The sequence below is a fragment of the Littorina saxatilis genome, linkage group LG6, assembly GCF_037325665.1.
Source record: "Littorina saxatilis isolate snail1 linkage group LG6, US_GU_Lsax_2.0, whole genome shotgun sequence".
NCBI classification, from domain to species: domain Eukaryota; kingdom Metazoa; phylum Mollusca; class Gastropoda; order Littorinimorpha; family Littorinidae; genus Littorina; species Littorina saxatilis.
In genome coordinates, this window is record NC_090250.1 from 41,722,264 (window position 1) to 41,737,889 (window position 15,626).

The 15,626-nt window shown below is 46.0% G+C and overlaps 1 protein-coding gene and 1 non-coding gene across 3 annotated transcripts in view; both read left to right on the plus strand.

Annotated features, from left to right (window-relative positions):
- LOC138969244 (THO complex subunit 2-like) overlaps positions 1-15,626 on the plus strand; it is a 65,790-nt gene that overhangs the window by 22,776 nt on the left and 27,388 nt on the right. For both annotated transcript variants that reach the window (XM_070341988.1, XM_070341989.1), the window contains exons 18-31: positions 1,487-1,604; positions 2,161-2,340; positions 2,901-3,065; positions 3,629-3,688; positions 3,842-3,933; positions 5,276-5,402; positions 5,780-5,921; positions 6,290-6,447; positions 6,736-6,864; positions 7,413-7,541; positions 9,179-9,247; positions 9,592-9,707; positions 10,123-10,189; positions 10,532-10,616. In XM_070341988.1, coding sequence (XP_070198089.1) covers positions 1,487-1,604; positions 2,161-2,340; positions 2,901-3,065; positions 3,629-3,688; positions 3,842-3,933; positions 5,276-5,402; positions 5,780-5,921; positions 6,290-6,447; positions 6,736-6,864; positions 7,413-7,541; positions 9,179-9,247; positions 9,592-9,707; positions 10,123-10,189; positions 10,532-10,616 — 1,637 coding nt within the window. The remainder of the gene's footprint in view (positions 1-1,486; positions 1,605-2,160; positions 2,341-2,900; positions 3,066-3,628; positions 3,689-3,841; positions 3,934-5,275; positions 5,403-5,779; positions 5,922-6,289; positions 6,448-6,735; positions 6,865-7,412; positions 7,542-9,178; positions 9,248-9,591; positions 9,708-10,122; positions 10,190-10,531; positions 10,617-15,626) is intronic.
- LOC138969825 (5S ribosomal RNA) lies at positions 13,428-13,546 on the plus strand. The gene has a single exon (XR_011456619.1). It is a non-coding gene; the product is annotated as a 5S ribosomal RNA (ribosomal RNA).

A 15,626-nucleotide genomic window follows, 5' to 3' on the forward strand; every position in this document is an offset into this window, starting at 1 on the left:
TTGAAGTGCCTTTGATTCAGACTCATACCTGAAAAACATGATAAATACCTGAAAAACGTGATAATTCAATTTTGTAGATGAGTTATTTGAGTTAAAACGTTCCAATAATTTTATCTTTCTTGTTTTTGATTCTAGATTTGGAACATTAGCAGTCTTATCTGTTTCAGATTGTGTTATTTACTTACATTTAAAGGTACATTCCTTCTCTTGTACCCACTCATGTCAGCCATTATAGAGCTGCCCAGGCTTTTACATGGGATAAAAGCATCCATCAACTTGAACATGGGCCAAAACTCAACGACCTAGCTAGGTTCTGTGTAGAGTGGGAATTTGTTCAATTCATTTTGTAATTTGTTGTTCAATTCATTTTTGACTCACATGCGAAGCAAAAGTGAGTCTATGTACTCACCCGAGTCGTCCGTCCCGGCGTCCGTCCGGAAAACTTTAACGTTGGATATTTCTTGGACACTATTCAGTCTATCAGTACCAAATTTGGCAAGATGGTGTATGATGACAAGGCCCCAAAAAACATACATAGCATCTTGACCTTGCTTCAAGGTCAAGGTCGCAGGGGCCATAAATGTTGTCTAAAAAACAGCTATTTTTCACATTTTTCACATTTTCTCTGAAGTTTTTGAGATTTAATACCTCACCTATATATGATATATAGGGCAAAGTAAGCCCCATCTTTTGATACCAGTTTGGTTTACCTTGCGTCAAGGTCACAGGAGCTCTTCAAAGTCGGATTGTATACATATTTTGAAGTGACCTTGACCCTGAACTATGGAAAATAACTGTTTCAAACTTAAAAATTATGTGGGGCACATGTTATGCTTTCATCATGAGACACATTTGGTCACATATGATCAAGGTCAAGGTCACTTTGACCCTTATGAAATGTGACCAAAATAAGGTAGTGAACCACTAAAAGTGACCATATCTCATGGTAGAAAGAGCCAATAAGCACCATTGTACTTCCTATGTCTTGAATTAACAGCTTTGTGTTGCATGACCTTGGATGACCTTGACCTTGGGTCAAGGTCACATGTATTTTGGTAGGAAAAATGTGTAAAGCAGTTCTTAGTGTATGATGTCATTGCTAGGTTTAGCTGAAGGTCAAGGTCATGTAAAGGTCAAGCATGTGAGTCGTATGGGCTTTGCCCTTCTTGTGTAATTTGTTGTTCAATTCATTTTGTAACGGACACCAGTGTCAAACATGCAGAATTAATTCACCATGCACGCACGTACGCACACACTCTCTCTCTCTCTCTCTCTCTCTCTCTCTCTCTCTCTCTCTCTCTCTCTCTCTCTCTCTCTCTCTCTCTCTCTCTCTCTCTCTCTCTCTCTCTCTCTCTCTCTCCATTCTGCACAGAACGCAGGCTCTCATCCTGTGTAAAGTCCTATGATGGGTGACATGATCGTTCACAGGAAAGGAATGTGTGTTTAATGTGAATGTTACATTGCATGACACTGTGTTACTGTGCAGTTTGGACCTGCTGTTGCTGAGGGAGGTGGTGCAGAAGATGGCGGGCATTGAGGTGTCTGAGGAGATCACTGACGATCAGCTCAACGCCCTGTCTGGCGGGGAACTCCTCAGGCAAGAGGTCAGTATACCAATAAATGATGTCAAATTTTACATTTTTACAAGACTGAAGGTTCTTGGCGCAAAGTGTAAAATTTTACATTTTTATAAGACGGAAAGTTTCCGGTGCAAAATATACAATTTTACAAGACAGAAGGTTCCCTGTGCTAAATGTAAAATTGTACATTTTTGCAAGACGGAAGGTTCCTGGTGCTAAATGTAAAATTGTACATTTTTACAAGACAGAAGGTTCCCGCTGCAAAATTGTAAACAAAATTACAAGACAGAAGGTTCCCGGTGCCTCCTCTGTGAAATAGCGTATCATCCAGTCAGGTCCATAATTATATGTTCTTTTCTTCATTTATCTGAAATGTTCAGTATCCCACTGCTCTGAAGTCAGCAAGTGTTAGGACTCTTAATTAACATGCAGGAACTCTTTTCCTTCTTTCTCCTTGATTACACAGAAGCTTCATCACTTGTGGAATTTCATGTACACTTTCCTCCCAAACTGATTTAGTGGAAGTGGTCTCAAAAGTGCATCGCAACAGGGAAATGCATCATGTTTTTCTGTGTTTCAGGGAGGCAACTTTCAGCAGGTGCGCAACATGAAGAAGTCGTCTACGCGGTTGAAGGACACACTGTTGGAGCGTGACCTGGGCCTGTCCCTGTGCCTCTTGATGTCCCAGCAGCGAAGCAGTGTGGTGTTCAGAGAGGACGACAACCGCCACTTGAAGCTGGTGGGCAAGCTCTACGACCAGGTCAGTCTCAAGCCCTACGCTGGGTTTTCTTTTGTATTAATCTGAAACAAATCCGGTGTGTCTGAATCTGCGATGTCTACGAAGAGAGCAAGTTTGTTGCAACAGCTTTTTTAGAACATTTGTCCATGGGTCCACCAAATCAGACATGATTACATATCCTGAGTCAGTCCCAGTTTGACACAAAATAGTTTTGCTTTAGAGGATGCTTGAAAGTAGTATGTTTGGTGTGCAAATGTTGTGTCACTGAAATATTTCAGCAGCAGTAGTGCATGCAGAAACACATACGTAGTTTTGCTGAACATTTGAAGGACTACTGACTAGCTCTTGTAAAAAGAAAGGAAACTAGTCAAAAGCAACCATGACAAAATGCAGCACCGGTTTGTATGGAGTAAGCTGTTGAACATGAGATTTTTAGCAACAAAAATAGGTTATTTTCAAATAGAAGATACATTGAAGCTTTTTATCAGGAATACAATAAAACTGATACACCATACAGGTATGACATATATTGTGACTTCACCAGTTAGAATCATGCATAATTTGATTTTCCTGTGTTTCAGTGCCAGGACACGTTGGTGCAGTTTGGCAGTTTCCTGTCCAATCAGCTGTCCACGGAGGAGTTTGTCAAGCGCCTGCCCCCCATCGACACCCTCATCGCCACCTACCACGTCCCTCAGGACGCAGCCTTCTTCCTCTCTCGCACACAGTACACCCACAGCATTCATGTCAGTTCACTTTGCTGTTTGGTGTGTTTGACGTTTGACGTGTAAGCTTCATGTACAGCGTTACTATAAATCATACAGTGGACTCCCCTGTTCCCCCTGCCCCTTTTAACAACACCACAGATCTGAGAAAATCCGATCTTACAAGGGAGGGAATCTTAAAATCAAGGTAAATTTACATGCCATGGACAGCAAATATGAAAAGACAGGTGGTGTGTGTGTGTGTGTGTGTTTGTGTGTGTGTGTGTGTGTGTGTGTGTGTGTGTGTGTGTGTGTGTGTGTGTGTGTGTGTGTGTGTGTGTGTGTGTGTTTTCTAGTTTGCCTTTGCCTTATGACCACGAAAATAAATGTTTTCATATGATGTCACTCTTGTATTTAATTTGTGGATGCTTCTGTGATATGTCTTGTGTTGGTATGAATGTTTTCAAGGGATCAGAAGAAGGGATGGATAAGAGGTTTTTATTTAATCGAAAGTAGAAAGTGTGTTTGTGTGTGCCCATGTGTGTATTCCATCTAAATTCTGTATGTGATACAGCAATCATCGCAAAATCGTCCTTTCATTCCAGACACGTTATGAAGAACTGCGCAAAGCTGACAAGAAGAGCAGCAACTCGGTTTCACTCAAGGTAAGCCATCTCAAGTTGATACAACATTGCTGTGTGTGTTTGTGATGATGGGGTTCCCGGGGGTGGGGAGTGGTTACATAATTACTTTTTAACAACTTGCTCTGAAAGTTGGATTGAAATTTATTGTGGTGCTTCAATTTGTTTGTATTGCAGCAAAGGTACATAGAATCCACAGAGGAAACACAGAAGCCAGTTCTGGAGACGTTACGACCACTCTTTCCAGCCAGGATATGGGAGGACTTCACGTAGGTTTGCTTTCACAATAAATGCTTGAGACAAATTACGAAACTTTTTCTCTCTTCAAAACATTTTTCTGTCATTAATTTTTGAGTAGCATTTCAGTTACCAAATTTTTTTAGGCACAGTTTGACCGCAAAGAACATGTCTTTAGCCATGTAAAATATGAATGTCTTGATACATGTGCGCAGGGTTTAAAGTGTGAGTTTGCACGTCATAATATGTTGAGGTGGTAGGGACGTATGTCAGTCTAGAGTTCACTCCATGTGCGGTAGGTATGTTGACTGTTGTGTAGTCCTCTTTCATAAATGGCGCTGTGGCTCAGATCTTTATGAACAGCATTACTGCTTTGAATCAGAATATTTATGTGGCAATGTAGACCTGTATTCTGCTGAGCATTCTGGCCTGGGGTCCTGATGCAAAACAAATAAGTTAGATTAGGGTGAGTAAAATAAATAAAAAGTATAATTTTTTTTTTTGGTGGGAGTGGAGCATCTAATGTCCAATTGTCTGTGAACCTTAACAAACAAAAAAATGAGAGTGGTGAAAAAGTTATGGGTTGGTAGAAAAAGACAGAGTTGTATTACCCCAGTGGGGCGGGGATGTAGCTCAGTCGGTAGCGTGCTGGATTTGTATCCAGTTGGCCGCTGTCAGCGTGAGTTCGTCCCCACGTTCGGCGAGAGATTTATTTCTCAGAGTCAACTTTGTGTGCAGACTCTCCTCGGTGTCCGAACACCCCTGTGTGTACACGCAAGCACAAGACCAAGTGCGCACGAAAAAGATCCTGTAATCCATGTCAGAGTTCGGTGGGTTATAGAAACACAAAAATACCCAGCATGCTTCCTCCGTAAGCGGCATATGGCTGCCTAAATGGCGGGGTAAAAACGGTCATACACGTAAAAGCCGTGGGAGTTTCAGCCCATGAACGAACAAACAATTACCCCAGTGCAATTTTCTTTATTTCTTTCGAATACATCACCTCAATTTAACTAATAGGAGTTACCTTACTTACGAGTGCTAGACTGAGACTCGTAAGTTAGGTAACTCCTATTAGTTAAATTGAGGTGAGTATTCTTAGAAATAGTCATTTTACTTGTAAAAAAATACATTTTTTTCAGGGGGGGGGGCGGGGGGGGGGGGGGGGGGGGGGGGGTGCTCATGATTCTGTTCTACTGGACATTGTGGTCGTGTTAGTAAAGTCTGTCCTTGCTTGGGAAAGTCTACTACGTGAAATATACTTCGCAAAGCTGGTCGCATAAAAAGACTTTGCGAAGACTTCATGAAGTCGACTTTGGGCTCAATTAAGGACCTCCTTTACAGATGTATAAGATGATTTGTGTGATGTTCCAGGCCGCTGTTCTACTGGACGTTCTGGTCCATGTCCATGTACGACCTGAGGGTGCCCAGCCAGGCGTACGAAAAACAGATTCAGCTGCTGCACACACAGATACAGCAGACCGATGACAGCAAAGACATGGTCAGTCCCTAACGTCTTTCGATCTGTACTTTTCATTTTGTCTCTGTCATATTCTTTTTCCTCTTCTTCTCACATTCTACTTTTGTTGGCTGCAACTCCCATATGCACTATTTTGTAGCAAGAGTCAGCTTTTACATGTTAGACTGGTTTTTTCCCGTCTATCTCTTCATATCTTCTAATTTCTTTTGCGACTGTCATTTTGACTGTCTCTCAGTCACTGTTTTTGTCTTTCTCCCTACCATTCTCGATTGTTTGCTCTCATTTTTTCCCTCGACCTCCACTTAGTCTTCCTCTGCCTGTTAATCAAGGTTCAGCCACCCTCTCTTGTCTTCCCTTTTTTGTGGTTTTCTAAATCAAATGTGTTGTTCTATACACAGCCACAGAGCAAGAAGAAGAAGGAGCGAGAACGATGCCAGCAGTTGATTGAGAAGCTGAAGGATGAGGAGAAGAAGCAGACAGAGCATGTGGCGCAGGTCATGGCAAGGCTCAAGAAGGAACGAGAGTCTTGGTTTCCCAGTGGTATGTCACCGTGTGTGGGTATGTGGGTGGGTGGGTGTATGACTGACATTGCGTTAACACAACATTCCTGATATTTCATGGATTTAAGTGTTAAAAAGAAATTGTCAGCTGGTCAGGGGCACTAGTTCCTTGTTTCTTTGACAGTGTTTTGGTTGTTGCTGGAATTGTAGCAAAACCATGTACATTTTATGTTGTGCCTGTTACCACAACAGGGTGTACAGTTTCTGGGTGTGCTAGAGGGACTGTTTTAGTTTGATCTGGGCTATATCTGCTTGAGGTCCATGCACTATGACAGGAAGCATGGAGCACTGAAGTTGAATGGAATGTAATTTAAACCGCAGCTTTATGTCAAGGCCTGTGTTCAACAGGAACAACAAAGTCTGAGATGACGACCAACTTCCTTCAGATGTGCCTGTTCCCACGCTGTCGCTTCACGGCCAGTGACGCTCTCTACTGCGGCTACTTCATCCAGGTGCTACACACTCTCAAGACGCCCAACTTCTCCACTCTCATCTGCTATGATCGGGTAAGGCGCACGAGTTACCAGGGTTCAAACATGGTTTTTCTCATAAAATTACTATTTTTTAAAGATATTTACCTCATGTTGATTCATAATTCAGTTGAGAACTTTCTTGTGCACGCCACCTTTGGAATACACAAGTAACAGAACATTTTGGACCAGTTTTCAGTGTGATTTGAGGTTTTGCAATGCCATCCTCATAAATGAGAGTTCTGAGAAAAGAGTGCAGCTAAATCGAGGACTGTTTCTTACTCAAGAGAGTAACTGTTATAATATTTTAATTTGTTTGTGCAGATATTCTGTGATATCACATACACCCTGACCAGCTGCACGGAGAACGAGGGTCACCGCTATGGTCGTTTCCTCGCCAGCGCCCTGGACACCATCATGAGATGGCATGGCAGCTTCAACATCTATGACAAGGTCAGTCTTGTATTTCATTGTGCTGTCTGTTTGTGTTAGCAGTTGATATTTGATTACTTTGCACGAAGCCACCCTCAGGTGGGTCCAGGTTGTTGGGGCAGTATTAGAGCTTGAAAAAACAGAAGTACCTCAGTTTCTTAGCTCTGATTTCAGATGTGGAAGAGAAGAGAGATATTGGTTGCCTAAGGCCAGATCTTACACCTAATTTGTTTCATACTGTGGGGAGCACTTATAGTCGAACTGTTGCTAGGAATGTTATACTGCTTGGATGATGTTGCTAAAATGTTCATACTGCTTGGAGGATGTTGCTAGGATTTATTTTTGGAAGTGGAAGCGTTTGAACAAATTTGTAAAGGGTTTGGGTACGTTTTGGGTAATCCTTGAAGTCACCTGTGGAAAAGTTAAGTAATTACAATAAAGATTTTAGCGATTGGAAATAAACAAAATTTTAAACTTTAGATGCTATACCACACCATGCCTGCTGCTTTGCTACTCTGTGACCCATTGTTATGTCTGTCTAAGATATGATTGTTGCCGTGGCATTGCAGGAGTGTGCCAACTACCCTGGCTTTGTGACAGTGTTCCGCAAGGGCTCTGACAGCAACAACAAGATGGACCGCCTGGACTTTGAGAACTTCAGGCACGTCTGTCACAAGTGGCATTTCCGCATCACCAAGGTAACACATTACACAGACTTTGATCTGTTAACAGGGTTCGTACAGGTCATGGAAAACCTGGAAAGTCATGGAATTTGATTTTTAATTTTCCAGGCCTGGAAAGTCATGGAATTTCAATTCAAGTCATGGAAAGTCATGGAATTTAACAAAAATAAGAAAGAAAAATAAAAAAACCTTTAGCACGCCAGCGGCGATTTTTGTTGCCCAGCCATTGCCCCCCCTTTGCCAGCCAGCAGCGATTTGCGTCGCCAGCACAAGGCTTGTTCGTATGACCAACTTCTCGTTCGTATTTGCATACGAGAATAACGGTATTTTTAGCGGTACTTGAGCCAAAGCGAGGCGCACTTCCTTCCGTTATCTCGTCGTGTCGTCTGCGCTGCATTTAGTCGGTTTCGTCGAAGTTTTCTGATTTTTTTTTTGCATCGATAAAGTACTTTAGCGCTTCCACAAGCAAGATGGAGGATGATGAGTTTTAAACTTTCTTTCGAGTTGTTTCTTGACAACAAAAAGTATGCGGAATTGGAACAAATTACCGAGGAAGATCTACGCAATGAACTGTGTATCGCGGTGAAAAAAATGACAGTTCGTCAAGTCACAGTGACGGTTACAAAACGGAATTTACGAAAGTGCAGATGGATACAAACAGTGGCTGGTCCAGTTTAGTGAAATGACAGGACCAGCAAACATTACCGATAATCTGACTGCGTAGCAAATGCTTGACTTGCTTGTCGAAGAGACACTGCGTAGAAACTGACTCAAATTCAGTGCAAAGCAAGCCAGTGTCAAAACTGGCAGTGACAAGACGTAAAAAGTTTGCGTGTTCGGAAATGGCGACCTGTGGATCTAGTCATGGAAAATGTTATTGAGGCTCATGGAAAGTCATGGAAAAGTCATGGAATTTTGTTTCTAAAAACCAGTGGGGACCCTGTGTTAATGATATGGGCAGTGTGTTTATGTGAAGTGATTAATTGATATGTAAAGCAACTTGACATATTAGTGAAATAAGTGGGCTGTGTGGGTATGACCTTTTAACTTGTCGCAACTAGCCACTTATGTTTTTTCACACTATTTGTTGATGTTGTGTTCAGCCATTTGTAAGCAGTTCAGTGCTCCCATCTCCAAAAAGTATTGAGGTATATCTCTGAGCAACGAAAACAAGGAATATGCATACCTCTTGACAGAAAAGTCAAGAGGTACAAGATAATGTTTGTTTCACAGTGTAGCAAAGAAAAGTTCCAAATAACCCAGCTAAACTAAGGCAGAAGAAAATATGGATTTGTAGGTATAAGAAAGAATGTGTCCATTGCTCATTTCATCAGAAAAAGCTGTGGAAAGTATTTGTTCTATGGAAAGCATTTGTTCTGTGAGGGTTCAGTGAAACTCGGTATCATACAAAGCATAGGCATCACCTGCTTGGTTGGAAATTGGGAACCAACCCAAAAGTCCTCAGGGTTGCTTGGTTGTTTCACACCTGTTGAGCTCAGTTGCTGTACGTGTTTATACCTCCCCAACAAGTTTTGTATGGGTGTATATCCCTTGACACAGGTGTTTTTACGCAATCTATGGCATCAGTAGGTGTAATACCTCATATTTTAGTTAATGTAGAACATACTGTTGTTATTTTGCTTGGTCCTCAGGCCATCATTGCCTGTCTGGAGTCAGGGAGCTTCATCCAGATCAGGAACGCTCTCATCATTCTCACCAAGGTGGGTACAGAGGTGTACGATCAACATGGTCAACAAGTTTAAGTTTAGATATCACAGGTTTTATCATAGTAATTCTGATCACTTCTTTTTGTGTCATCTGCTATGACAGCGGCTAACTCTGGTGATTACTAATAATTACAGGTGGTGGCGTTAACGTGGTAAGAAGCATCAAAAGAAAGAGAGAGGGCAGGTGTCTGTCTGTGACTTCCACATAAAATTTATTAAGATTGTTACCATTCAAAAGTAAAGTTGCACGTTGCAGATCTGTGCACCAGGAAAGGGGGGGGGGGGTCTACTGTACTTGATGTAGGATTGATGCTACACATCATGCTTCCATGTTGCAGATCCTGCCCCACTTCCCACGCATCGTGCAGATCGGCATGGCCATCGAGCGGCGGGTGGACAAACTGAGCAAAGAGGAGAAGGACAAGAGACCAGACCTGTATGCCCTGGCCATCGGGTATGTTGTATACCTACAAATGTGGCATGGCTGTTGTTTCTGTGTTTTGTATGCGTGTTCAGTTGTCAATGGGACGGGACGGGCACTCATTTTGAGTTGGCCATGGAGAGTTGACAATGCTGAGTGTTGGACTATGAAAAAAAAGGAAAAATGTCCACAGCAAGATTTACTAATGCACACGTCGTCCCCCCCACCCTCTTTTTAAGACTGCCAAATATTCGAGAAAAAGTTTCATCTTAAAATGGAGGCAAATGTACAGACATTGATATTAATATGAACATAAAGTGTCAGAGAGCAAGGTCTTTAATTGGTGGGAGCGGTTTGGGTCCTTATAAGAGGGTTCCACTGTTCCAATGGAGAGATGTCCCCTAAAGCATCGACTGGTACTATACTGAAAGGAGCTTCCTCTTTACAGATACTCTGGACAGCTGAAGATGAAGAAGGCCACATGGGTTCCTGAGGCAGATTTCCACATCAAAGAGGTAAGACATCTTTGCGGTCTTTTGCTCAGAATGAGTATTTCTACAAGCTAAATGGTAGAACTTGGCGGGCACAAGCGATAGAGGAAGTTTGCAGCGCCATACTGTGCCGGCGGGTCTCAAGGGAAAGCACTGCAATGCACCTGTGACAGTTGATACTGATGCCATTTTGCAAAATAAGCTGCAGGTTGCAACTCAAGATGCGTTCATTTTGTGAACATGCCTGAAATGATACGGAATGGAGATATATTTCATTCATATTTTTCTTTAAAAAGTAAAGGAGTTGTTATATTTCATGTGTTTTTCTACAAAATGTGAAGGGCCCGTGACTGTGTACATGTGCAGCCCAAAGCTCAAGCCAAAGGAGCAGCAGCAGCAGGCAGTACCAAAGACGGACCACAGGCTGCAAACAGCAGGAAAACTGATGATGGTAAGTTTGTCCGCTCATCATTACAGGCAAATTCCTTTCTGTAAATACGGTACGACTCGCCATCCCAGATGTAGCCAGGCGTTTATCAGGGATAAGAAAATTACACCACTTGTTCATATACCAAAAATCAACATTCTTTCTGTTTCTTATGTAGAGTGGGCATTTCATTTATCAATTAATTTGGCCAACTTGTCAAACTCTGCCCTAGGTTGTTGGATTTTGGTATGTGGAAATGGGAGCATGGTCTTATCCCTGGCCAGATCTAAGATGGGTGAGCCAAATCAGCCGCATGGGAAGAACTGTGCTTTTAAACTATTCTAAACAGTGCTGTATTCACAGAGGGTGCTTTGAAGCTATTCTAAACAGTGCTGTATTCACAGAGGGTGCTTTGAAGCTATTCTAAACAGTGCTGTATTCACAGAGGGTGCTTTGAAGCTATTCTAAACAGTGCTGTATTCACAGAGGGTGCTTTGAAGCTATTCTAAACAGTGCTGTATTCACAGAGGGTGCTTTGAAGCTATTCTAAACAGTGCTGTATTCACAGAGGGTGCTTTGAAGCTATTCTAAACAGTGCTGTATTCACAGGGGGTGCTTTGAAGCTATTCTAAACAGTGCTGTATTCACAGAGGGTGCTTTGAAGCTATTCTAAACAGTGCTGTATTCACAGGGGGTGCTTTGAAGCTATTCTAAACAGTGCTGTATTCACAGAGGGTGCTTTGAAGCTATTCTAAACAGTGATGTATTCACAGAGGGTGCTTTAAAGCTATTCTAAACAGTGCTGTATTCACAGAGGGTGCTTTGAAGCTATTCTAAACAGTGATGTATTCACAGAGGGTGCTTTGAAGCTATTCTAAACAGTGCTGTATTCACAGAGGGTGCTTTGAAGCTATGCTAAACAGTGCTGTATTAACAGAGGGTGCTTTGAAGCTATTCTAAACAGTGCTGTATTCACAGGGGGTGCTTTGAAGCTATTCTAAACAATGCTGTATTCACAGAGGGTGCTTTGAAGCTATTCTAAACAATGCTGTATTCACAGAGGGTGCTTTGAAGCTATTCTAAACAGTGCTGTATTCACAGAGGGTGCTTTGAAGCTATTCTAAACAGTGCTGTATTCACAGAGGGTGCTTTGAAGCTATTCTAAACAGTGCTGTATTCACAGGGGGTGCTTTGAAGCTATTCTAAACAATGCTGTATTCACAGAGGGTGCTTTGAAGCTATTCTAAACAATGCTGTATTCACAGAGGGTGCTTTGAAGCTATTCTAAACAGTGCTGTATTCACAGAGGGTGCTTTGAAGCTATTCTAAACAGTGCTGTATTCACAGAGGGTGCTTTGAAGCTATTCTAAACAGTGCTGTATTCACAGAGGGTGCTTTGAAGCTATTCTAAACAGTGCTGTATTCACAGAGGGTGCTTTGAAGCTATTCTAAACAGTGCTGTATTCACAGAGGGTGCTTTGAAGCTATTCTAAACAGTGCTGTATTCACAGAGGGTGCTTTAAAGCTATTCTAAACAGTGCTGTATTCACAGAGGGGCTACAGCTTGTGGAGGGGGCGGGGGGGGGGGGGGGATCAACAGATTTAGGAGAATTGCAAGTTCTTTATTGTTCTTTAACTTTATTCTTCATTGCTTGCCAACTTTAAGTGCATATTGCCATGATTTGCATACTTACTGCAATAGCTCTCACCACCTAAAATTGTCCAGCTTAATTTGATGATCTTTTCTTTTCAACATTGACTGTACCCACACTTTACACTCGGGGGGTCATGAAGTACAAAGAAGGTGACTGTGTCATTCAAATGGGAAGATTACATGTACAACCAGTCAATATAACACTTACCTCGACAGTACTATTCTTGCACATTATCTATTATAGGCCGAAAAAATTGGACAAAACGCTGAGTGGGTACAATTATCTCCCATAACCATGCGCCACCGTGGATCCCAAGCACTGTCCGAGTGCTTCCCCCTTACAGGATGTAGGTGGCGCGTCCTCTTTCTTTTTTCGCGCGTGTCAGACCGGCTGTGTTTCTGCTACGCTCCCGGATTATTTTGGACTAAGAGGCTCCTTTTCTGTGTGGACTATCACCTGTTGGATTATTGTGTGTTATTCCACTTCTGGCTTGAGGCTACGTTGTGTTTCCTTCAACTTGTGCCTCCGTTTTTGTGTGGCGGACTCGGCGTGCCTCCCGTCCTACTTCGTGGTGACCGGTCGTCTGCTTCTCGTTTCGCCGCATTCACTTGAGTATTGACCTAAATTTTCTTTGAATTTTGTTAATTCTCGGTCTTTAAGGGTACGTACAGGGCGAGGTAGGATGTCTCGTCCTGTTTTGGGCTCTGGTTCTACGGAACCAGAGTCTGCCGGGGGCAACCCTTCTCCGGGCGCCCAGCGTCATGTTTTACGCACGGAGAAGGGGATCTTTCGGCGCTCCGACTCTCCCTCCCCAAACGCTTTGCGTTTGCGGCGAGGGAGGGCGGAGAAAGCCTGTTTGAGCAAGCTCAATGCGAGCTTGCTCAAACAGGCTGGGCTTGAGCCTGGGACTTCGGGCGGGGCTGCGCCGTCGAAGGTTCGGGGAAGTTCGAGGGGAAAGAAAAAGCTTCTTTCTCCTTCTCCTTCAGTGGAACAGGCTTCCCCCCCTTCGACGCCGTTGTCCGGCCCTCAGTCTCAGGCTTCAGCTCCTCCCGGTTTCAAGCCTGGGGGGAAGGTTTCCTTCTCCCCCCTGGCTCGAATCCGGGGGCAGGTCGATTCCCAACCCTCTTTGGGGGTTGGTGAATCCGATCTAGGGGCTACTGGAGAGACTCAGGTTTTGACAGCCAACGGCCATACCACGTTGAAAACACCGGTTCTCGTCCGACCACCGAAGTTAAGCAACGTCGGGCCCGGTTAGTACTTGGATGGGTGACCGCCTGGGAACACCGGGTGCAGTTGGCATTAAAATCTTTCTTTTTCCGGTGCCTCTCCTGTGCCCTCCTCGGTTTCCACCGCTGTGGAAGCCAGGAGGGACACGGGTCCTCCTCTGAACTCCCTCGCTGGGTCGTCTGCTGCTGTTTTGACAGTAGTTTCGGCCTCCTGGGGGGGGAGATCGGAGGAGATGACGGGGTCTCTGAATTCCCTCCCCGCTGGGGTTGGGATGCGAATTGACCCCGTTCAGGGCGGTCCTGTGGGGGCAGGGGTTTCAGGCTTCGTGCCTACGACCACTGCTACTACGGTTCCCTCTGACGTCCGTGTGACTGGTGGCTGTCCCTCTTGAAACGCTCCGGCCGACTAGTTACTGGACGTGGAGGTGTTCGACAGAACGTGGTACTTCTGTCGAATGGTCAGGGCGACGGGAACATTGTTTCTGTTGCTCAGACCGACACCTCCGACCGGACCGTCTTGACCCCACGCCATTCCTTAGCGTCTGGTGTTCGGGTGACGGATGGTCCGGACCAAGGGTCCGGAACGTTCCAGGCTTACGGGTCGGGATCGAACCGGACCCACGGGTCCCGACTGGACTTGACCTCCGGGTTTGGTCCGGACGGGACCCATGGTACGGGACCGTACCGGACCTTAGGGTCCGGTGCGGGACAGTACCTCTGGCCCTTGCCGGACCCCCCGGACCTACGGGTCCGGATGGTACGGTACGGGACCAGTGTTTCGGTCGGGACCGGACCACCCGACCACCTCTGTTGGTCTGGGTGGTCTGGCACCGAACCGGAACACACCGGACCTACGGGTCCGGAGGGTACGGTACCGGACCAGTGGTCCGGTCGGGACCGGACCACTCGACCACCTCTGTTGGTCCGGGTGGTCTGGCACCGAACCGGACCATGCCGGACCTACGGGTCCGGATGGTACGGTATGTCCACGTCCGGACCGAGCCACCCGAACACTTCTGTGGGTACGGATGGTTCGGTACCGAACGGGACCTCCGGATGGTGCGGGACCGGACCGAATCTAGGGTTCGGATGGTCCGGTGCCGGACCACCCGACCACCTCTGTTGGTCCGGATGGTCTGTCACCGAACCGGACCATACCGGACCACCGGACCTACGGGTCCGGATGGTACGGTAGGTCCACGTCCGGACCGAACACTTCAGTGGGTACGGATGGTTCGGTGCCGTACGGGACCTCCGGATGGTATGGGACAGGACCGGAACACCGGACCACCCTACCGGATCGGTCCGGACCACCCGACCACCTCTGTTGGTCCGGATGGTCTGGCACCGAACCGGACCTACGGGTCCGGATGGTACGGTATGTCCACGTCCGGACCGAGCCACCCGAACACTTCTGTGGGTACGGGTGGTTCGGTGCCGAACGGGACCTCCGGATGGTGCGGGACCGGACCGGACCTACGGGTCCGGATGGTCCGGTGCTGGACCGGTGGTCCGGTCCGGACCGGACCACCCGACCACCTCTGTTGGTCCGGATGGTCTGGCACCGAACCGGACCATACCGGACTTACGGGTCCGGATGGTACGGTGTGTCCACGTCCGGACCGAGCCACCCGAACACTTCTGTGGGTACGGATGGTTCGGTACCGAACGGGACCTCCGGATGGTACGGGACCGGACCGGAACACCGGACCGGAACACCGGACCACCCTACCGGACCGGTCCGGACCACCCGACCACCTCTGTTGGTCCGGATGGTCTGGCACCGAACCGGACCTACGGGTCCGGATGGTACGGTACGTACGTCCACGCCCGGACCGAACCACCCGAACACTTCTGTGCGTACGGATGGTTCGGTGCCGAACAGGACCTCCGGATGGTACCGGACCTACGGGTCCGGACCTACGGGTCCGGATGGTCCGGTGCGGGACCACCCGACCACCTCTGTTGGTCTGGATGGTCTGGCACCGAACCGGACCACCGGACCTACGGGTCCGGATGGTACGGTATGTCCACGTCCGGACCTAACCACCCGAACACTTCTGTGGGTACGATGGTTCGGTGCTGAACGGGACCTCCGGATGGTACGGCACCGGACCGGACCACCCTACCGGACCGGATCGGCACCCCCGACC